This window comes from Nesoenas mayeri (genome assembly GCF_963082525.1).
Source record: "Nesoenas mayeri genome assembly, chromosome: 2".
Lineage (NCBI taxonomy): Eukaryota > Metazoa > Chordata > Aves > Columbiformes > Columbidae > Nesoenas > Nesoenas mayeri.
This window is the reverse complement of record NC_137543.1, coordinates 52,245,491-52,268,941: the sequence shown is the minus strand read 5'-3', so window position 1 is coordinate 52,268,941 and position 23,451 is coordinate 52,245,491. Positions and strand designations below refer to the sequence as shown.

The 23,451-nt window shown below is 38.7% G+C and overlaps 1 protein-coding gene across 2 annotated transcripts; it reads left to right on the top strand.

Moving 5' to 3' along the window:
* Nucleotides 1-106: 106 nt before the first annotated feature.
* Nucleotides 107-18,818, top strand: METTL4 (methyltransferase 4, N6-adenosine). 2 transcript variants are annotated; one of them, XM_080340215.1, is made up of 9 exons: nucleotides 107-197; nucleotides 720-1,183; nucleotides 2,328-2,390; nucleotides 4,792-5,158; nucleotides 7,402-7,471; nucleotides 9,679-9,853; nucleotides 10,064-10,170; nucleotides 10,772-10,860; nucleotides 17,557-18,818. In XM_080340215.1, exons 2-9 carry the CDS (start codon nucleotides 752-754, stop codon nucleotides 17,700-17,702), a joined length of 1,449 nt encoding a protein of 482 aa, XP_080196341.1. In that variant the 5' UTR covers nucleotides 107-197; nucleotides 720-751; the 3' UTR covers nucleotides 17,703-18,818. The 2 variants fall into 2 exon arrangements, with proteins under 2 accessions (XP_080196341.1, XP_080196342.1); XM_080340216.1 differs by lacking the exon at nucleotides 2,328-2,390.
* The last annotated feature ends 4,633 nt before the right edge of the window (nucleotides 18,819-23,451 follow it).

Here is a 23,451-nt window from a genome sequence, read left to right as displayed (position 1 = left end):
GCTACGTCACGCACCGCCATACGTCACAGCGAGGCGGCGGAGGGACAGGACAGGGAAGGAGGGGCGCGGGGGTGTGTCGTCACTTCCGCCTGCCCGGTTGCTCACTCGTAAACTGCCTGATTCCCCCGGAAGCTTTTAGTGGAAAACAGCGTGTCCGTACAACAAGATGGCGGCCTCCTGGAGCGGCGGGACTGCGGGTAAGTGCGTGCGGTGCTGCCGTGCTGGGGAGAGCTGCGGGGCTTTTCTCTGCCCGCAGCGCCGGTTGCTGCGCCCTCGGGCTGCAGGAGGAACACGGCGTGAGGTGCCCGGGGACAAGCCCGAGCTGCCAGGCCCTCTGTGCCCGCGGGCGCTGGTGCCGCCTCTGCCCCGGTGCTTGTGTTACCGCTCCCGGGTGCTACCAGGTGAATTTCTGGTGTATGTAATTGCGTTGCGATGGTGCTGTTTTCTAACTTGTTAAAGAGTGATCTCAGAGTGCATCTACACTGTGTAAAATCACAGAAGCTTATTTAAAAGTTGCTTATTGCAACAAGAACAGTGAAATAGGGATGAAACAGAAATCATAATGGGAAAACTAGCTGAAGTTTGTGTGTGCATGGAAATGTCTGTCAGAAGAGAGGTGACACTTAACAAAACAGTAATAATTCTGAAAAGTAAACTCTTAAAAATTCGCACAGGAGTTTTCTGTAGGACTTGTGTGTGATCACCTGCTATGGTTTCAGGGAGCTGATTTTTCCTGCTGAAGCGGCAGGTGATGATGTCCGTGGTGCATCGGCTGACAGCGGGGTGGCTCCTGGATCATCTCACTTTCATCAACCAGTGTGGCTATGAGGTCTGCGACTCCTTTGCGTACCCTGGTGGTGTCGCTCTCAATACCTCTGTCATGTCTCCTGGAGATTGCCACCATACTTCTAACTTTGCTGCCACCTCCATATCAAGAGATGGTTCTATTCCTGGTCCTGGAGATGTAGTAGAAGCAGAACTTAAAACAGCAAAAACGAGATACGTGTTTCGAGAGGAGTTCTTTGACATTTCTAAGCCCTATATTGCTGTAGCTTCTGAAGAGCAGCTGTGTCAGGGATGCCCGGAGTTGAGTCTCACAGAAACTAAGGCCAACAGCAACAGAGAGGAACACCAAGAAGGAACCAAGAGTGGCGTCGGAGATTCTGTTGCCAGTGCTAGGAAGGTATGTTTGCTGTAATACAGTAAACCCTGGTAACTAATATATCACTAACGTTGTTTTGCACATTTCAGTTTTCTGAGGTTGCGTAGGAGAGCAGAAATGTTTCTACAGTAGATTTCAAGATTACTGGAAGAGGTAATCACTCCTGATGATATTCTTGTGTCCCTTATGTCAGTAATGTACATCCTGTGACTCAAAAGTAGCGGATTTCTTACAAAATCTTCTGATGTTTGTTGTGGTCAGACACTTGAGCTGAAACTCAGGAAGCTGTCAAGATTGTGCAGACAAATGTAATTGTGAACACCTAGTTCATTTTCTCCTGTTATAGACAAGCTGCATTTGTCAGCAGAACAAATATCTTCTGGTGTGGAAACAGAGGAAACGTGAACATGAACTGTGGTATACACTAGGTACCTTCAGATCCCACTGCCATGAGCAACAGTTCAAGAAGGACAGGGAACTGTTTGAGAGAGTCCAGCGCAGGGCAACAAAGATGATGAAGGGAGTGGAGCATCTCCCTTATGAGGAAAGGCTGAGGGAGCTGGGGCTCTTTAGCTTGGAGAAGAAGAGACTGAGGGGTGATCCCATTAATGTTTATAAATACGTAAAGAGTGAGTGTCATGAGGATGGAGGCAGGCTCTTCTTGGTGACAGCCAGTGCTAAGACAAGGGACAATGGGTGCAAACTGGAACACAGGAGTTTCCACTTAAATATGAGAAGAAACTTCTTCTCAGTGAGGGTGACAGACACTGGAACAGGCTGCCCAGGGAGATTGTGGAGTCTCCTTCTGTGGAGACATTCAAACCCGCCTGGACACATTCCTGTGTAACCTCATTTAGGTGTTCCTGCTCTGGCAGGGGGATTGGACTAGATGATCTTCTGAAGTCCCTTCCAATCCCTGACATTCTGTGATTCTGTGAACATAACACAGCCTTAAGCCTGTGTACCTTGAGCATTCCTAGAGCAGCCTATGTATTTTGAGAACATCTTTTTGCTTATTGGACTCGTGCTAAGAAAATAAAGAGATTAAAAGTTTATTTTGCTTTCAAAAGAGTTAATTTGTAATTCAAGTGTGTTTGATTTTTTTTTTTTTCCTTTCATTGTGGATTATTTTTTTTTTTTTTCCCATTGTTTGCTCATTCTGCAGAAACGTAAAAGGAAATGTGTATTCAACCAAGGGGAACTGGATGCTTTAGAATACCATTCAAAGGTAAGTCTCAACAAAAGTGTATTTTGCAAGTACATGATACCTGGCTTTGGGTGTGTATGGGGTGCAAAACATGCTTACAAACAAGTTTGGTTCTTGTAGCTTTTTCCACTGATGGGAAGGTCATCTCTCCAATCCTTAAATCATACAGAGAATATCTACTGTGTATGTTTATGAAATGAACTAAACATGAAACTGCAGCAGAGACATTTTGAAGAGCTTGAAGCTGCATTCACAAAGTATCTTTTACTGCTATGGATAGCTGAGCATCACATAGTGATGAATTGAATATTAGTTGAGCAGGTAGTGACTGATTTGAAATAAACAGCATACCCTGTTCTGAAGATCAACTAATTTTTAGTATAACAGGGCACTGCCAAGATTATTCAAAGCTTCTCTGACCAAATGTGCTGCAAGATGTCTTGCTTCTGCTAATGAGAAAGAATTATTCCCTCTAACATTTTATATTGTCATACTAAAGTATCATGAATGAATTAGAATACAAGTCTCTATTTAGGCTTACTTCAACGATATACTGGTGAAGTTACAACTGAATTGTACTGAAGCATGTTAGTAAATCCTAGAAATATAAACTGTGAATAATGTTTGATGTGTTCCTATTTCTTTCCTACATAGTGATATGAACCTGAACTAGGACCTACACGTGCTTTCTTTCCTCTGACAAAGGCGTTAGTCATATTGGGCTTTTTAAATAAAATTTGTTCCTCTTGGATCATATTTAAATGACTGATTTTTTTACTCTTAGATGGCAACGATTTTGTAGTAAACATGTGTAGTTTGCTATAATATAGTGTAGAAGTCCTGTAATTATTATGAATAATCTATGCATGTGCAGAATCTCCTTAAAGGAGAGAACTTGGTAGTTCAACATTAAACAGAGGTTTATGAGTATGAAAATATTTAAGCTAAAATAAAGTAGCTAAATAATAGCAGTAAGGGAAGAAATAAAGATAAGCTGTTTGATGTCTTGGAGGCTTGTGTAACTTCAAATGAGTTTTGGTGCAAAAAGGACACAGTTTTGAAACATCTGTGATCACAGCCTCTGATACCATTCTCAGATTAAAATGTATTATTTTTTAATTGTATTTGTAGAGTTAAAGGTTGTAGCTCTGCAAGTCAATTCAGGTTATTTTGGCACTTATTCATATCTTTAGAAGCATTAAAAAAACCAAACCAAACCAACAACCAAATTTGTGTCTGCCAGTCACAGTAGGCATTGAATCCACTTATGAATTTCAGTCAGAGCCAACATAAGCAACAGTACAAAACATGCTAAATTCTTTCTGCATTTTTTAAAACTACTGTTTAAATTGCTTGATAGTGAAGAGGTTTTGGCCACCTGTGGATTAGCGTGAGTATAAGAAGAAAAGCCATCTGCATTAATTCAGCTGTACAACTTGTAGCATTTCTAAAGATATATTTATTAATTATATTAAAGCAGTACAAATTTTTACTATTGCAAACTTAGGCACTAAAAAATTGCGACTCTGTCCCCTAAGATGTCTAGATGGTGGTGGTATTAAAGAAATTATTTAAAAAAAAAATTCCTCCCCCTGTTAATTTGGAAATTTCAATAAAGAGTATTTTGTAAAAAGATCTTGTAAAGTTGAGGATTCCACAACCAGGAGCTTTAGAAAACATAATAAGTATTTGAAACCTTTGATAAAGCTACTGTAACTGGTAATACTACCTTTCTAAATGAACAAAAATGCCTTGCTGATAATGAAAATCATAAAGGGTCAATGATTTGGGAATAAACTAGGTCTCTAAATTTTACGAAGGGAGGGTGCTGAGGTGAATGAGAGTGTATATAGATCCAAGAATCTTGTCTACTCGGACTCACTGGCAGATTATTTGAGAGGTGCATCACTTGGAAAAGTTGCAAAACCAAATTCTAATAATTTAACTTGATTTGCTTATTGCTCTTCCATAGTACTTTTAAAATGCATAAACTATGTTTTTTGAAAGTGAATTGAAATGTTGGAAAAGAAAAGATTTTTAGATCCCAGTATACATCTCATTTAGAAGTATGTTTGTGGGCACAGTAACTTGAAATTTGATTAGAATTTTAACTTCAAATTATTGCTTTTAAATTTGTTTGTTCGGAAGAATAGTATTCTACCTCTGTTGTCTGAAATGTTTTATTCAGTAGTCTCTCACTCTTCCTTCCTTCAGGCTTCTAATTATTGTCACTTTACCAGAAAACCAACAGAAGTTGGCATGGCCTCATTTTCATGCCCTTGTAGCCTTTAAGTCAGTTATTTGGCAAGGATCCTTTCCCCGCTCTGCAGATTGAAAGTGTTTTGATTTCTGTTGCCTTCCCTAATCAAGTAGGTACTTTAAAGATCATTTATTTTTCCTTTGTTTCTTTATGCCCATACAGGTCAGGAAACTCATTTGGGAAGGCACTTGGCATTTAGTCCAAGAAGGACTCAAAAGTGGTTTTCTTCACCGCAATACTGCAGAAGTCAGTTGCAGGAAGAATGTTGGGCCTGGACACATTGACTGTGGATTGGCTGAATTATGTGAAATGGCAAAACAGTTTCCAGCTGTAAATGAACGTGACCATCAAGCTGTACATGTGCTAGATGATGAAACCTCCATTCCAGAGCAGGACCTGCTTTCATGTGTTACAGAAAACAGCTCAAACTGTGCGAAGATAGTTATGTTAATGGGGCAGAAGTACTTGGTGCCACCAAAAAGCAGTTTTCTTCTGTCTGATATTTCATGTTTACAGCCCCTGCTGAACTGTAAGTATCTTCAGGCATTAGAATTTACCACTCCTCTCCTGCTTGGGAAGGGCAATTTAATGTCAAGTTGAGTAAGGATTCAATGAACGGATATTAGTATACAGCATCACACTGATATGAAACGCTGCAGCAAGCTTTCAAAGTCGTATTTCTGACTTTGTGCAATTAGGTGAGCATTTTCAAAGGAATCTTGAGTGGTAAGGAACTCGTGTTGTGGGGAGATTATCTGTCTCCAGGAGGTTCCTTTAAAAATCTCATCCACAGTATTTTACATTAAGCCCAAAATACAACAGTTTGTGAGCATGTTCTGGGCCACTGTCAGTATAGAAGTCATGTAAATGTATTAAATTGGGACTAGTTATGCTGCTGTGTCCCTGCCCCACTGGATGAGGCTCTAACATAGATAAATCTATGCTACTGCTAGGGTGGTATTCCAGCTGTCTTGGATTTTAGCTAAAGCAGACCATGGAAGAGGGATGATGTTATGCACCTTAAAGCAAAGGTTCCTGTGCAGATTAATCCTGCTCAGTGGCAGAGTCTGTTTTAGATTGGCATAAACTGATTGTGAAACCAACCAGGGAAGGTGAATGTTTGAGAAGCTGCTGGACCCAGCTGAAGGTGAACACCATTTTAACTAAGACTGTGAGCAGCTGACTTGAGTGGACTTCTCAGCTGCTCCGTTTCACAGCTGAGAGTATTGGCTTAAACCAAAATCAGTGGCGGGGAAATGGTGGGATTTCAGAATTAATAACTCCTCTGTAAAAGTAAATCAAAAGCTGTCCAAGCCAATATCCCCAGCCTTAATGGGTCATGCAGAATGTTTTCAGCTGATAACGTGCTTCACTGTACTTCACCTTTCCACTAGCTTTCAATTTGACCTTCATTATTATTGTTATTATTAGCAGCAGCAGCTAAACTTCATCAGACAGTCTTACAGGAAAGATGGATGGTGCCTGTGAGCAAGAGCTGGGGATTACTGCTCTGCCCTTTATTCAGTAATTTTAGATTTGTTAGTTACATTTGTTTCCTCTCATATGCAACTTAGATGTTCACTGATTTTTTTTTTTTTTTAATTAACAAGATATGCAGGAGGTGGGATCTTATTATCCAAATAATAATTTTATATTTGAAGTCCAGAATTTAGTCAATTAGCTATTTTCAAGTGGATGAAAGAAGGAAGATTGCTATCACTCTTCAGAGTTCTGCATAAAGCAAGTTTGGATTCTCCCGGAGGTCAGAGAGCACGTCAAAAACTGTGCTTTTAATGTAACCAACAGTGAATATTAATATAATGCCATAACTTTAGACTTTTTTTGAGGAACTCTACTGTCCATTTAAATTATTTTTCTTCTCTCCTTTGACCTTCCAAAAGAGAAGTATTTCTTGCAGGTCAGCCCACTGTCAGGATCACACCTCCAATGTTAGTAAAGGAACAAGATGTAGAAAGCACATTTAATGGACATTAAATATTAAACAGTTATTCTTATTAGCTATTTAAATAATTGGCATCAGACTCAATGAAGGAACAAATATTTTTTCCTGGAAAAAAAATAAAAGAGTACTGTTTATTTCATGGATGTGTCCTGTATCTTCTGTCCTCCAACTAAAGGAAACCCAGCTTCTCCCTTGAAAACTCTTTCCAGTTTTCTTCCTCTTGCCCATTATTTTCCATTTCATGCAAGGGGTCTGTCTCTGTCTCTCTTCACATCCAGGAGTGCAAACCACAGTTTTCTAGGGCTGGTTTGGAGCTTTGTGTGTCCCACTTGACCTGCTGAAAGATCAAACAGGATGGGAATCTTATGTTTGGGGCTGCAGCTTATCACTCAGCTGGGTGCTGTATTACATAGCTTCTGTTAGGAATCTTGGAGAAATTTACATCTTTGAGACTTGCACTCTGCTATCAGGTTGGGTTTTTTTGGTTTGGTTTTTTTTTTTCTGAAAGTCCCCAGGGTGTTCAAAATTTCTTTGAGGGATCAGACATGGATCACATAAACATCCTTTCCTTAGGTAATCAGCCTAAAAAAAATCTCTGAAGTATATGATTATCCAAATTAAAATGAGCATGCTAGAAGCCTTTTAACTTCTTATTTGGAAAGAACAGATGAAAATTGTGGTTTTGCTGCATAGTTGCTCTTTTAAATGTTGTCTGTACATGGGTAGCTAAGCCTTTATCAGTTTTAACCAATAGATTTATTTTAAAACTAATTTATTGGCTTTATTTTTTTTTTAATTTCACTTCCCAGACAAGAAAAAATATGATGTAATTGTGATTGATCCACCATGGGAGAACAAGTCCCTTAAAAGGAGTAACAGGTAAATATAGTAAAATCAAACAGACTATGTGGTTTTAACTTGCAAAGAGTAATTAACATTTTAATATACTGATGCAATCCAACACTAATATAGCTCTGAGACTGTAGCTTAAACTAGCAAATATTTTGACACATGCCTACCTTCAAGTCTATGAAATGTCTCGAGGATTTCACTGAAATGACTTGGATGCTTTGCATACAAAATATTTGCAAGAGTAGCTCTTGAATAACCTGGCTGGTGAGAGAATTTTAGTCCTCGAGACTTGTAAGGCAAGCCTGGAGTCAGCTGTTTTGTACCGCCCAGATCATGCAGATATTAATTTGAAATTAATAGGGTTACTTCAGTGGGCATAGAGCTAGATAAATGTGTAAATATTTCTAGGACTGAGGTTGGATTTAGAAGTTTCAGGTGCAGGTGGTGGGGTGTGTGTGTGTGTGTGTGTGTGTGTGTGTGGTTTGTTTTTTTTTTTTTAATTTGAGCTGTAGTTTGAGCTTCAGTCTTATGAGTAGAAGAAAGTGATAACGCAGCAGTAAAATCCTCAAGTGCAATAGGAACTTTCTGAGTACTGTAGTTTATGAAGTCATTAACTTAAAATTTTATGGGCTTCCTTTTCCACTCAGTAACATCAAGCCTTATGCCAGTGGAGCTCTCTTGATTATGGTAGGATCGTATCCATGTGAAAAAAAGGGCAGACAGCCAATACATCCTTACAACTTTCTAGAATAATGTCTATTGTAGCTTTTGAAGCTTGTTATGAAGACATACTTTGAAGGTGCAGAGATTGATTAGCAGGTTTTACTTTGAAAGCCCTACAGAAACATCTAGAAACACAGAGTTAAACTGATTCAAGTGTATTTCCTAAGTATTTATGTTACTCAAAGGAAAGCGGTGGTCTGTTTTCCAAGGTGACAAGTGACTGGATGAGAGGAAATGGCCTCAGGTTGTTCCAGGTGAGGTTTACATTAGTCATTAGGAAAAATTTCTTCGTGGAAAGGGTTATCAGGCATTGGAACAGGCTGCCCAGGGAGGTGGTTGAGTCACCATCTCTGGAGGTGTTTAAAAGACCTGTAGATGTGGTGCTTAGGGTTATGGCTTAGTGGTGAGCTTGGCAGTGTGAGGTTTATGGTTGGACTGGATAATCCTAAAGGTCTTTTCCAACTTAAACGATTCTATGATGATTCACGTGCCTGAATTAGCCAGCAAGGCCCTCTCTCCCTTACAAAATAAAGGCAAAATGTGGAAGAGCTGTCGCTGCTGTTAGTTACCTTGTTGATGGCTAATCTTTGATAAGCATTTGACATCTGGGTTGTGAATCTTGTTTCCTCTAGGCAGTCTAGTCTAGGAGGTGTTTTGGATTTTATCCTTGTTACCTGTTTCTTCTCATTGTTGTTCTCACTGTTGCATTGTATAGGGATCCCCGGTATCCAGAACAGGGGCTGTCAGTTCCAGTAGGCAGCATGCCAATGTTTTTGATTCTGCAACTGTAGATTTCACAAACTGCAACTCACTAAGAGTGTAGAAAACATCATGAGAAAGATGGTAGAACAGGACAATCTGGAAAGCATACTCTGTTCACCGGTGTAGCATGCAGTTAGCTCAAAATTGTGCAGAACTGTTCTGAATAACCTAGAGAACTTTTACCATGGCTGGTAATTTAAAAATAATGAATAACTTCTGCAAATAATTGGAGAAGTGATTACTCTTTTATGACCTTTTAACTTGCCAGTCAAGTTAATGATGCCTTTGCACTTGTAAATGACTCACTTGTCATTTTCATTCAGAAAAGAGATTGCTTATTATGAAAAGTGAATAATGTTACTTTGACTAAAGAGCTACTTTTCACTAAATAGCTTTGTTCTGGTGTAAAGTTAAGAGTATTGAATTACATATGATAGTTCTTAAATGAAATGTGGGCTTTTAGACTTCTTCAGAATCATAACTCTTAATGCTTTATTTAGGGAAATAGTAGAAATACTTAGTTAAAGGTGCTGCTTGCTAAAGCTTAAGTACATACACTGAGGATTTTATAGCAGAATCAATCAGATTTAGCCACTGGGTGTCAGTCTCGATCCATTTTTATGACTTGTGTTGTCAGGAGATCATTCTTTAAGTGTCTTGGCTGTGTAATTTCTTTATCCATTTGTCTTGCTTTGCAATTTTTATATTTAGTGTATGCTATCTTGTTTTCTTACTGTATTGGTGTATAGATACAGCTACTTGTCTTCATGGCAAATCAAGCAGATTCCTGTACCAGCCTTAGCTGCTCCAAATTGTCTTGTAGTCACGTGGGTGACTAATAGACAGAAGCACTTACGTTTTGTTAAGGATGAACTTTATCCTCATTGGTCTGTGAAAACACTTGCGGAGTGGCACTGGGTGAAAGTAAGTTCTCAGTTTATGTTGTTCCTTTCTTGGAGACTGAGAGGGCTTGCACTATGACAAGTCATATTCTTATAATCTGTCTATTTATTACCATGTGCTTTTGTATTTGAAAGGTATGGTATCATCAGTATCATATTTTTTATCAAAGAAAATGTCTCAAAAAAATGGATATGAAAATCTTGCTGTGTATTTTTAACTCCTTTGTGTCAGATTACTAAAGCTGGAGAATTTGTATTGCCTCTGGATTCTTTACACAAAAAGCCTTATGAAGTTCTTGTGTTGGGGAGAGTTCAAGGAGACATAAAGGAAGCCTTAAGGTATGCCAGGGTATTTATGGTAAATGTCTTTTCTGAGGCTGCTAGGATTCTCTTTGTATATATCACTTGTTCACTCTATGGTGTAATGTCCCAGAATTTTCTCTTGGTGACACCTTTCGGCTGATTTTTGGACCTAAAAATAGCCTTATTAGCTTTGGGATGATGTAGTGCTGTAGTGAGATTAAAGGATGGAAACCTTTGTTCCTAATATCTGTCTGCGCTGGGAAACTGGCTCAGATAAAAGTCTCGTGGATAAGGCTTCGTTTGCCAACAGGTTCTCTTGGACCATGAGTCCTTGTTACAGGCTGATGCCATTTTGGGGATGCTGGTGATTTTCTACATGTGAAAACATAGGGAACTATGTTTTTGGTCCTCAGTGACCTTGTGTGGCTATTGTTAACCATGTTTTGTCTACAGCCTCAGTGATTTAATAAACTGCTATTTTATATATTATGGCTGAACAACACTCAAATTCCCTTAGACTTACATGAAGTTTGGCGGTGTGTTACCTGCCATCTGAAGTAATTCTATGAGAGCTCCAGCATCACATTTGGCAGCATTCATTCTCATACTTCTTTTCTTGCTCTGATTTATGTGACAGGAAATCTGAAGATGTACTTCCAGTTCCAGAACATAAGTTAATTGTCAGCATACCCTGCAGTCTGCATTCACATAAACCCCCTCTTACTGGTACGTTTTGTTTTGTTGTGTAATGTGTCTGTGAGACATTGGACTTGAATGTCTGAAATCAATGCACCTAGAATGAGATACCTTTCTATATGAAGTGCCTTTAATTTCCCAAATCACAGAATCGCAGAATGTTAGGTATTGGAAGGGACCTCGAAAGATCATCTAGTCCATACGCCAAGCAGTTTTGCTCAACAGGACTTGTGGTTCCTCAGTGTTTCTAAAGATGTTGTCAGGCCGCTTAAGTCTTGGTCTCTAAAAATGAATATGAAAAGTAGAACTTCAAGAATTACTGTGTGAATATTTTAGGTAGACATGAAAAAAAAAAAGTTGCATATTTAAAATTTGTTTTTTAAATTCTGCAGGAACAGTTTACAGATACTGTATGTATGGAGTTATGCCAAATGACCTAAAGTGCCTTGGGAGGAGGAACTTTGGGAATATATAAAATAGGAAATCTAGTTAGCTAATAAAGACAGAAACCTCTTTATTATGTCATCCCAAAAGAAATGTTTTTATTTCTGCATGAGCTGCTTATACATTTACAGTTGTGCCTTTAAATCCAAAAACTTAATTTTTAAAAAATTGTTAACAACAGGCAACAAATAAGGCATGATCTGCTTGTTTCTGAGGAGCTGTATTTAATTTACTGAAATTGAGGTGGTAACTCCAACCAGCCAGTTAGTGTGTGTATGAATTCATTTTTTTTGGAGTTTAGTCCAAAGGATTTGAAGATTTCTGTGTGATACATTAGCTTTTGCACATTGTTCAGAGCAAGCTTACGTTGACTAGTGTCATCAGTACCAAGTCATCCTACTTGCATCATTATAGCACCTGAGTGCCTTACAATGCTGTGGTAAGAGACGTATTTAATACCTCCCACAAAAATTGTTCCATCCTCCCCCAAGGGGGCAACCCATGATGAATCTGCGAATATTCCAGGTGCATGTGGTGCTATGTAATCACAGCAGAAAAGGTACATAGAAGAAATGCATAATGCTGTTGGAGAGGAGAGACATCACAGTTTGCTTCGCTGATGTGCTTTCCTTTTTCTGTTCTCAAGGAACAGAACAACTTCAGCTTGGAAGCTGATCTGAACAGTTGTTATACGTTCAGGAAGGCTCTAAAATTTGTACTTTGAGCTTGTATTTATTAATTTAACATACATATGTATACCTGTTAAAAAACTGGGGGGTGGCGCAATTCTAGGAGAATCTTTTTGCAGTTTTGAAGCCACATCTTTAAGAATTAGGGCTACAGCAGGAAGTATCTGTGTTGATTTAAGCTAATGAATGGTCAGGTAGTGATTTGCGAGGCAGCCAGCTAGTGCCTCTTCAGGAAACTAATACTTAGCGGCACACTCAGACACAAACAGGAAACTTGTGAGGTATTCAAGGGTGCAAACCAGCAGTTTGTATGTATTATAGAGAATTCTAGTGCCTGGATGGTCCTCAGAACATTGGTCTTGTAGGGCAGATTCTAGATACCATATAGGGGAGTCCTTTATAAATGATGATCCTGAATGGGTTTTGAAGTAAATTGTCTGTGCTAATTAATCTATTTCTTTAGTCTTTACTTGAATGCTGGGATTTGATGCTATTCTGCAGCATTTGTTTCTATATGAAAAAAGTGAATTTACTGTTGAGCAATATCAGTTATTTACAAGGTTTTTATAAAAGTCCACGTGTAGCTTACAGTTTTGGCAGCTCCATTCAGAACACGGTTATGGAATGAAAAGATAGACCATAAGACAAAAGCTATGTGCTGAAGCTTTGACTTCAGTGTTGTAAAAGGGTATCGCTTTCATGATTGGACAATATTCTCAAGTGGCCAGTAGAGAGCAGCTGAGATCCATTCTGGAGTGGTTTAGAAGAAATTTGAACAGAACCAGAGATTTGGCAATGGGGGAGAAGGACACTTGATGAGTCACATGTGTTCTTTATGCTTTGTTTTAGTAGTAACAAAGCCAAAAGTATTAGTATTTACTGATGCTGTCTGGCACTTTATTTCTTGTTACTACTCTAAAGGCTGTATGTTGGTACATATGTAGCCTCATAATGACTGATTATAATAATTTATCTCTTTGGGAGAAGAGAAAGATGTAAATTAAAGTAAGCCATCAAAAAGAGATGTTTGGGTTCCTGCAGAGTGTTTCACCATGAAATTGTGACTGTAGGGGATTTTGGTGATGTATGTGCTGTGTTCAGTGCTTAGAGCTTTAATGTGTCATTATAAATGTACTTAAGCTTCTTTATGCAAATGCGTTAAAATGAAATTTTATCACTCCTGGTTTTTATTCAAATAACAGCAGGTTTTCTTCCTAATTCAATTCAGTGTTGCTCTTAGAAGCCATGGAAGGTATTCTGTTACACAGATTATGTGAAGTAATGTAGAACTTCAAACACCTTTCCTTTTCCTGTTCTATAGATTCTTTTTGTTATAGCCATTTCTCCTCCAGTTTTTAAGTATGTACATTTATTGCTAGAAAATAATATTGTCGTATAACGCTATGTTTAAAACCACTGGAATTAATTCCTGACAATGTTCTAGCTGCTTTGCATATGTCTAGCAGAAGAGTGCAATGGAAAATACTGGGAGCCCCCTTCTCCTGTAGCAACCCTGGCTTGTTAGGCTGTGTTATAAACGTGTTCTTCAAAGTAAAAAGAAGTAAATGCCTTTTGTTACCTTATACAGCTTGTGAGCCCTTATTGTTAGACGAATTGATAGATGCATCTACATCTAGGTTTACCTTGGAGCTCAGGAAAGAGGCAGAGATGTAAAGCCATCTTTGTGCTGAGTTTCAGATCATTTGCTGGTCCTGCTCTGGTCAGGGATTAGACACACTGGGTGATGAGGACCTTTACATTGCCAACTCTTTTGAAGGGTTATTATGAAGTGAGTTCAGTCTTGTGCTTTGTGCTTTGCATGGCTCACAAATCAGACGATTTTTTTGACTTTATCCAGTTTGCCCCACAGAACTTGCTATTTAGGTAATGAAAGCTCAAAAGATAAGAGAAAGCCGTTGCTTATTTCAAAAATGATTCCTCCTTTTGCCTATTTAAACATTTTTGGCGGCACGCATCTTCAGTGCATGTTTGGGGTTAAGAACAGGCAGGTGTCCTGCCTGACCACTGGATCGCGCTCCAGAAGGAAGTGGATTTTCTGAAGTGGGATCAGTGTTACTGCTACCAGCTGATTTTGTGCTGACTTCAAGTGTCCTGGGGCATTCGGTGCCCGGGTGTCGGTGCCTAAGTTGCTGTCATAGTGTTGGACACCTGCAAGTGATGAAGAATAATCTATTTATTGTCTGTTTGAGCTGGTTATTGTAAGTAGTATCTGTAAGTGGATAGACATGGGCATTTTGTTTTGTTTAAATCTATTCCTTTGGTAGAGAAACCTTAATATTTAATCTTTCTACTGATGTAGATCCCCTAACCTGTTTCCAGAGGAAGAAAAAACTTCAGACCTTGCTTAAGGGTTGTGAATCAGATCCGTGTGTGTTAAGATAGCCTTCTGGTGACATAAGAGCCTAACAAGCTGTAATTTATAACTCAAATACTGATTTTCCTATTTTAAGGAAAGCAGTGTTATGAGATTTTATGCCAACAAAATCCAGTAACATTGTTTCCCTCTTGATACAGTAATTTTCATTGCAGTGCTAGTTACCACCTGATGTGACTATGTAAATACTTACAACCTACCAATGAAAAATCATGCTATAATGTGATCTTGAACAATATGTAATCTGTCTCTGTTTTTGAAAAAAAATCTTTGACTTTAAAAAAGACCATCTCCCTGGCAGCAGGAGAGGGGGAGATTCCTGGGGCTTCCTTTTTAAATTCAGTAACCAAATTGATTGAAAGATTCAAGTTTCCTGCTTCTGTTAAACTGACCATTTTTTTGGCACCTCTTTTTTTGCTTTTTGGCAAATGACTCTTTGAGGTTGGTTGAATCTCCTAAGCATGCTCTTAAAATTTATTCTCTTAGGCACAGGAGTTTTTGGTGCTTATAAAACTGTTTTTGATTAGTGGACTTAGTGCTATGATTATATTTTTAATCTGTATGTTTTCAGAACAAATGTCAACGTTACTAATGTGCTCTTAATGAAATTTGTCACCTAAATAATTGCTTCCTCTACTTAGCAGCATATATACTTATAAAGCATAAAATGGTTATATATATGTATTTTTTTTTATAGGGAGGTAGGGAAAAAGTCATATTAAGCCTGACTTGGCAGTAAGCTCTGAATGATCTTATGCCCACTAGGGCCAAAAAGATACCATACAGATGTCAGGATCTGCTTACAGAGAGCTTGTTGAAAGCTTTTTAGTCTCTTTTGCAACGTCCTGTAACGTGGGCTCTCTTAGACGATCAAGAGAACAGATTTTTGGAAGACCTTTGTTAAAATCATAGAATGGTTTGGGTTGGAAGGGGCCTTCAAAGGTCATCGTGTCCAGCCCCCCTGCAATGAGCAGGGACATCTTCAAGCAGCAGTTTGCTCAGAACCCCATCCAGCCTGGCCTTGAATGTCTCCAGGGGTGAGGCATCTACCACTTCTCTGGACAACCTGGGCCGGTGTTTCACCACCTTCATTGTAAAAAATTTCTTATATTCCTTATATCCATTCTAAACCTACCGTTTTTCAGTTTAAAACCATCACTCCATGTCATGTTGCTACAGGCCCTGGTAAAAAGTGTTTATCTTTCTTATAAGCCCCATTGAAGTACCAGAAGGCCACACAGGGTCTCCCTGGAGTCTTCTCCGGGTTGAACAACTCCCAACTCTCTCAGCCTGTCCTCACAGGAGAGGTGTTCCAGCCCTCTGGTCATGTTGGCAGCAAACTGTGCACAAGAAAACCTTAACTAATTAGAGCGTGGAAAAAAGAACAATACATTTTTACCACTTTTTTTTTTAATATGGTGGGTTTGCAAAATGGTATAAAAGCAGCTACTCATAAGTGGTGTCTAATTAGATGAACTCCCATGACACCAAACAGCAATGAGTGCAGCAAGTCTTTGTCAGAATGTACATTTTCTTCTAAACCTTCCAGACTCTTCTCTGCAAATGTTAAATCTGTTTAAACATTTTAGCTTGCCTGTAAAAGAAGCAGGTTTTTAGAATAAGATTCAAGCTGGTAGCAGTATTTTTTAGATTAAATGCTGCCTCGATGATAACCCATCTGAGACATTCATTTGACATTTGTTGAAGGATGGGGGAAGGAGAATAGATTTATGTGCTATGCCAAAATACAAGAAAGTCTGCAAAGACCCATTACGAAATATTTACAAACAAGTTTTGAATGGGTTGAAGCTTTGGAAGAGGCGATTGTGTAGGAAGAAGATATATCTGGGGTTGGTTAACACTTACTAAAGAGTGAAGTGGATGCTCATCTTTCTGCAACAGGAGCAGTCCATGAAAAGATCAGCTGGGGTGTCGCAAAGGGAGTCTGCGACTGGCAAACTTGATGCAAAAAGTCAGAACTTGGATTGCACCAAAATAAGAGTATGCTGATTGGATATATTTTTGAATTCTGCACTGATCATATCTGAAGAGATTGAGTCAAGCAACATGATGTTGGATTTATGAGATGTATTTTTAAGCTATAGAAATCCAGAAGCCACAGGGAGAACTGATAAAAAATGACCAAGATAGCCTTTGGAAAAGGAAATGGTTTCATAGTATTCCTTCTTTTGTCCTCAGTAACAAAAATAAAATCTTAGCATGTAATTTTTAGTAGAGATATATTTTTCAGTCTTTCTGCCTCCTTTGTATTGTGTACTCCTTAAACCTTTGCTTTTTTCATACATATTTTTATACGCAATATCTTTGTAGCTGTTTTCTGAAACTTAGTTAAGAATTTGTTTGACCCAGCCACAAACTGAATGGGTCTATATGGCAAGTAACATGTTTAACAATAAACTGCTTACAGAAATACATTGTATGTGAAGTGCAAGGTCTATTTCTGTCACTTCAAGAATACCGGTTATAATGAGTGACACAACTGATGTTAATGACAGGCATCTGTTTATTTGGATTTAAGCAGTAAAAATACCCAACTGTAGAAGACATTCTAGATTTGTGTTACTGAATGAAAGACCACAGTTACATATATATTTCTTCAGTTGCCAAGCTGGTGTTGGGGAAAAAGAAGTTCCTGCATTTTTATAGCCCTTTTACTGCTACGCTTATTTAACTGGTGTTTCTTATTTTACGTTTTAACAGTTGTGATCAAAAAAATGCTTTTATCCCCTTTAAAATGCAGAGGAGAGGGTGTGATCTTAAATAAGGGAAGGTTTTATTTACTTCTTTATTTTAGAAATGTCACCCATGTGTTGTAGGAGCTAAGTGAGTCTTTATGAGGTGTTTGGTTGTTATTAGTGAAAAATTCAGAACTCATCTTTGTAGAGGCTGAAACAAATCCTCATTCCCCTTCCTAAATGAAAACCAATAAATCAAGGCTATTGAAGGCCTTGACAGTATTGTTCAGAATCTCAAGGGCACTTATTTAAGATGACTTTCTCAACATAAATAGTCCAGCTGTTTGATGAAACCCCAGAAATTAATTTGCTGTCGCTTCATTTTTTTTTAATGAAACATCTAGTTTTTCATCTGCTAGCAGCACAGGGGAGGTTTTATTTGTTTACTATTGTTATTTGTACCATTGTCACTGTTGTTGTCTTCTGTTTTTCTGTTGCACAGCAGTTCTGGCAGAGTTTATCAAGCCAGATGTGGAATGCTTGGAGTTGTTTGCTCGCAACCTGCAGCCTGGCTGGACCAGCTGGGGAAATGAGGTTTTGAAGTTTCAGCACATTGATTATTTCACTCCTCTGCAGAATAAAAACTGAGTTGGGTCTTGTAGCTTAATTCTGAAATTCGGCACCTTCCCAGCAGCTTCTCGAACTTGCCTTTATTACCGATGGTGCACTCAGAAGGTAACAGAAATACAACCAATTGCGCTTCAGTTAAAATTCTTGAAGTGACAGGATATCTGTTTCATGTTATCTCCATTTCTTCGATCTGGTGCTTTATTTTAATGATCTTGAGATATTTAAATACCGATGTTAGAGTGTAAGTCCACGCCTGTTATTTTTCAAATCTCAAGAAAAGAAAGATGTTCACTACAGCTATAAAATCTGAGCATCGTAAGTGCTACGGTGTTGCCATTCTACTGTATTATTTTTAAAAAATGATAATGTATTGTTTTTAAAGAGTGGCAGTGGGAGTGTAAACAGTTCTGAATTACGTATGTTTCTTTAAAGAAGATGTTTTTTGCAAACCAGTGGATTTTTAACTAAAGGAATCGTGAAGGCAATGTACCTCCTTACACGTTTGTATCTGTCTGTCTGCCTCGGAGAAAACAAAAAGAACAGTGCTTGTGTTAATTGGCAAATGAATTGTTAACTGACACATTCTATGTAAAATTGCACTTTTAAAACTGTCAGCAATTCCATCTCTCTGTATAAAGTGTTAATTCTTTGTAAGCATTGTAAATGGTCAGTCTCAACATTTTACAGATTCTGCATATGAAGCTGTTAGATTTAACTGAGATGTTAACAGATTGTAAGTGTTAAAAAAATTATCTTTCCTTATATTATTGAAACATTAAAAAGCCATGCCAGTGAACTGTATTTTTCAGCTTGCATAAAAATGTGGGTTTTTTTTTTCCTAAGAATGCTACATTTTGTGTGTCCTTTGCTACCCTTAGATTTGCTTTGAAAAATCAAAAAAGGAAACTTAATGAACCCTCTGCTGCTTACTCATTTACAGCACTAGAGGCAGAGCTGCTGGACAAGCTGATTTCCCTGATGGCAAACTCCTGAGTTCTGACTGTTTATAATGGGGAACAAAATGCATTGCATACCTTCTTTACATTCATTTCCCTTTTGGGAGTCTGATGAGCAGTGGAGGTTTTTAAATTAAACTTTAAATGTTAGCAGGTTATTTTTTTAAAATAATTTTGTAATAAAAAAGGAAAAACTTGTCAGTGTCTTATTTGCAAACCTAGTTTCTTACTGTTCCATTTCATGTTTTGCCTACTGGAGCAATAGAGTTAAGAAAACAAAGAAAATGCTTTTTTTCTTCCCCCCCCAACAGTTAAACATATACTCAACATCAGTAAATAATGTAACAGTGAAAGTAGCTACCAGACAAAACACTTCTTGCTGCATCATTTTATTTAGCTTGTATTTTAAACTTTCAGTACATGAGCAACCTTACATACTACTGTAAGGGATAAGAAGGTTCTTTATTTGCTTTCAGATCTGTTCCCAGCCAGAATTCCCCTGCCCTCTCAAGGTGGTCTCATCCAGTACTAAATCAGTGCATGAGACTTGAGGATGGAATGAATCACAGCTGCTGCACACACCTTGTTTCCCCTTTGTATTCTATAAAACAGCACAAGAAATGACAATGTCTGTTCCACATCTGCTGCTGTGAATGGCTCTAGATTATCTTTTAATTGCAAATAAAGGAAGGGGATGAACAATCTCGGAGATCACGAAGCTACCTTTCTCCTCCTTTGAGCGAAGCAGCAGAATCCTTGTAAGGGAATGCCCTTCTTGAGGCTGTTCAAGAATTGATGACCTATTTATTCTGTCTTTTCTGTGTGGTCCCTTGGCAAGTCCCAGCCTTCCAGCCCTTCCTCTGTCTTCTGAGCTGCTGCGCTTGGAAGCTGAGCAGCGAGTTCCAGCAGCTGGGAATCCACCCTCCCGAGTGTGGTTTGTATGTAGAGGGCATGTGCAGGTGGGCTGTAAGCTTCTCAGACTGGTAACCAGAAATTGAAGGTTGAAGTGTAAATAATATCTGATAAATAGTTACAAAAATTGTGCCTTGGACATCTGTTTGCTCTGCAACTTTTCCAGTGCTCTGGCTATGAAGAAGACCTTGTGAATATGTTGGAAGTGGTGTTCTACATCTGCAGGCAACCTGAAACGATGGGGTTTTCTCAGGAAGAGGTTCAGTATATCTCAGTTTGTTGCTAATTCAGAAATCTCATGGTAGTATTAGCAGCTGATAGTTTCAGTGTCATCTTTTAAAAATTACTTTTGGGATGTTATGCTTAATTCATAATTTAAGTGGCCTCTTACACTTTTCTAGCTGTCCAGAATCCCAGATGTTCCCAGCCAGCCATCAGATCTTCCAGTGTCAATCAGATGATTCCTCTGAGACAGAATCTAAAACGTACTGAAAAGTCAGTGATGAGTGAAGCCAGCCAATATAAAAGGACAATTTAAGATCCAGTTTCCTTTCGTGAAAGAATAATATTATCTATATCAATTGCTCTATATTACTTCTGTGTGGAAAGATGCCCTCTGTTGTGTCAAGTCTTGTATGAAAAAGGAAACCTGCTCTGAAGAATTTACAAACTTAGTAAGAAAGTAAAGGACGAGGAAGAAGGTAAGGATGGAGGAACACAAGATAGTAATGAGATGTTGGGGTGAATATGGTAAACAGCAGCCAAGGTGTTATGCACATCTTCAGTGTTCCTTAGAAATGATAGGTTTTTAACCCTCTTTTTCAAAGAGATTTTCTGCTTTTCTATTTTGGTATGTTAAAATTTACACACTCCAAGGAAAAATAGGTGAAGTGTGTATTTTACTGACAACATTGACAAAAAGGGATGTTTTTTTGCAGTTCTAAATTCTTTTTGTGGCAGTTTGGTGAAGTGAGAACTGTGAATGCTCAAGAATTTTCAGAGAGTACTTTATTTGGTACATCTGCTGTTATTTTAGCAGGACAATGATAAAAAAATTATTTGTCTAGGTGTTCTCCACTGCTTAAAGCGTTTTAAAATTATGGGTTACTGAAAAAAAAATCAGTTTGTAGAGCAAAAAGAAGTAATTTTAAGGTGAAGCTCCTATATGTAGAGTACATCAAGTGTCATAATCAAACTTACTTTTATGAAGCTTCAGGTTTGAGTATGATTTCAAAATGTCAAATTAGCATATGACCTTTACTTTTATTTTTAAACTTTTATAAAGTAAAAAGAATTAGACCAGTAAGATATGTTTTTGGAATAGTGATTGCTAGGCATGAACACCTGTGAAAACAGGAAAGTTTCTTTTGCAAGATTAAATATTATTTAAAAAGTGGTGTGAGCAGTTCTTACCTCTTTATAGGATTTGGCTCGGGTATGTGTCAGAAGCAGTAGAGTTGACTCTGAAAATCAATTTCTAAACTATATAGACAATGACAAACTAATGAGGAAAATGCTACTATGCCTGGAGAATTGTGTTTGTTAACCTCAACATACCATGCAAGACTTACCTATTGCTTGTTTTGGGTTGAACACAACGGTGAGGGAATGGAAGATGGCTGGAGAATAGCGAAGGGATGAGGTTTGTTCAAGTTGCTGCAAGAATTCACACATAGAGTGAATAGTGGAGTTGTCCTGTGCAGGGACAGGAGCTGGACTCAATGATCCATGTGGGTTCCTTCCAACTCAGGACCTTCTATGATCCTAAGTCTTGTGGTGTCCCAGCTGGCAGGTATTTTTTGAATACTTTGCCAAATCTAATGGAGCTTGCTTGACTTAATGACTTTTGCCACAGAACGTGTTTGGGTTGTAATGACCAGGAGTGTCCTTGTGTGGCAGCACGTTGCCATCCCATGCCCTTCAGCCCTTACCTGGATGGGGATTGACCATGGAAAGTGTCACAAAGTGGGTCTAAACTGCAAGAGCTAAAAGATGCTTCTGTGATGTAGCTGTGTACCCTGGTTACACCCTGATGCCGTAGGAAGGACTCCCATGATCAGGAGGAGCTCCACTGTCTTTTGGTCAGGGCTGGTATGGGTAGAAGAGGTGCACACTGTGATCTAGTGTGAATCAAGGGCTCTGCGGTTCCAGGAAACACCACCCAACATTCCCTTCCCTTGAATGATGAGACATTCTCTCCTGGAAGCACTCCAGCTGCCAGGCTGCAGGTGGTCCTCCTCAGTGGTTCTACCTTCTGGCTTTGGATCTCCCTATCAGTCCTGTGAGAAAGGCTGGGGTGCGCCATTGGCAGCGGGGTCTTTGGCACTGGAATCCCAAAGTTGTTTCCTTAAGAAATGTGGCATTTTCAGTCTTTTTCTTGTGATAAGAAAAGATGAAATTTCTGTTAATCATTTCAGAACATTTAGAGATCTTAGTTAGTAGTTTGCCATCTACTTAAGACAAAATGAGTCTGACTTTCTATAAGCTCTGGTTACTGCTGTTTGTTTTTCCTTTCTTCTTTCCATCTTCTGTTTTTTAAGTGATTTGCTTCAATTGAGCATCTATTTACACATCAGTAACTTTATTTTGTTGCATCAGAGTCTCATTGGTGTAATTGGAATTGCCTTGAATTTCATGTAACTGTAGAGAAGGCTTGGCCATAAAATGGTATGGTTTAGGAAAACCCAGTTTGAGTTCATTTGTCACCTGTTCACACAAACAACTGTACATAACAGAGTGTGGCAAGGTAGTGAATGGAAGCAACAGCATCACTGAATGTGCGAACATGCCATCCTGAGGCCAAACTCTTGGAGCTGAGGATTTGAAAATGTGGCAATAGCAAAATTGGCTGCTGTCACAAGGACATAAAACGTGTGAGTCACGTGCGAGAAAGCTGTGATTTCTCCATTAATCCTTGTGTTGCCTGGTTTGTAGGAATGAGAATAGACAAGAACCAGCAGCAAATAAGATAAACAGAAAAATAGTGCCATAGCAGGGTTGTTTTCCACAAGTGGGATTTTATTTATCAGTTTTCTGGTGCTACATGTTTGATAACAAAAGAACGGAGTGAGACCTCATTCGATGACATTAATGGAAATGATAGCCCTGCCTCTGAATATAGATGACTTTTTTGAGATCAGCTAGGGAGGCAGAATTCATGGATAATGTACTACTAATAAAATGCTATGAACGCAAATATTTGAGTAAGATTTTTTTTCCCCTGACATTCAATATGCAGTGACATGTCTTCTTTTTTCCCATCAGTAAGGAAATTGTCTCAAAATAGAATAGCTGTATTACTTAATGCTAGTTAGAATTTGGGCACCACTTATTCAGTTTTCCTTCTATAAGAAACAAATAATATCTTCTGCTGAGGAAGATGTGGGTCAGACATTCTCGTTTTGTCTGTAACATTGCCCCTATTTGCCTCAAACTGGATCTTATGGGAACGACAGTCCCATAAGCACCTAAATTCGATGAGCTATTCCTGACCTTGGCCCATCTTAGACCTGCTTTTGTTTCCATTCTCTTTCCCTCCTTGAACAGCATTTTTAAACAGTTGATGTGTAAGAAAATGAGGGACAGTAAAGAGGATACAACAGACCAAGTGGAAACCGATGTCCAAAATGCAGTGGAATAATAAAAAGAGGATCGTACACTTTCGTAAGTTGAGTTCGCAGCCAGTGCCACTGCAATGCTCACGGCTCTCTAAGCTGCCTTTGTGGACTGGCTCTGAGTCTTTACAACCTGTAAAGATCTATCTCTTAGCCTTTTTTGAAACAGAATCATAGTATTGTTTTGGTTGGAAAAGACCTTTAAGATCGTCAAGTCCGGCTGTGAAAGTAACACTGCCAAGTCCACCTCTAAAGCACGTTCCTAAGCACCACATCTACACATCT

What these genes read in the sequence shown, in the direction of transcription:
- METTL4 (XM_080340215.1), top strand. Translation starts at nt 752, where the DNA reads ATGATGTCCGTGGTGCATCGGCTGACAGCGGGGTGGCTCCTGGATCAT. An exon ending in TTTACAGCCCCTGCTGAACT is followed by an intron (nt 5,159 to 7,401) that starts GTAAGTATCTTC and finishes TTCACTTCCCAG; the next exon opens with ACAAGAAAAAATATGATGTA. An exon ending in CGGAGTGGCACTGGGTGAAA is followed by an intron (nt 9,854 to 10,063) that starts GTAAGTTCTCAG and finishes CCTTTGTGTCAG; the next exon opens with ATTACTAAAGCTGGAGAATT.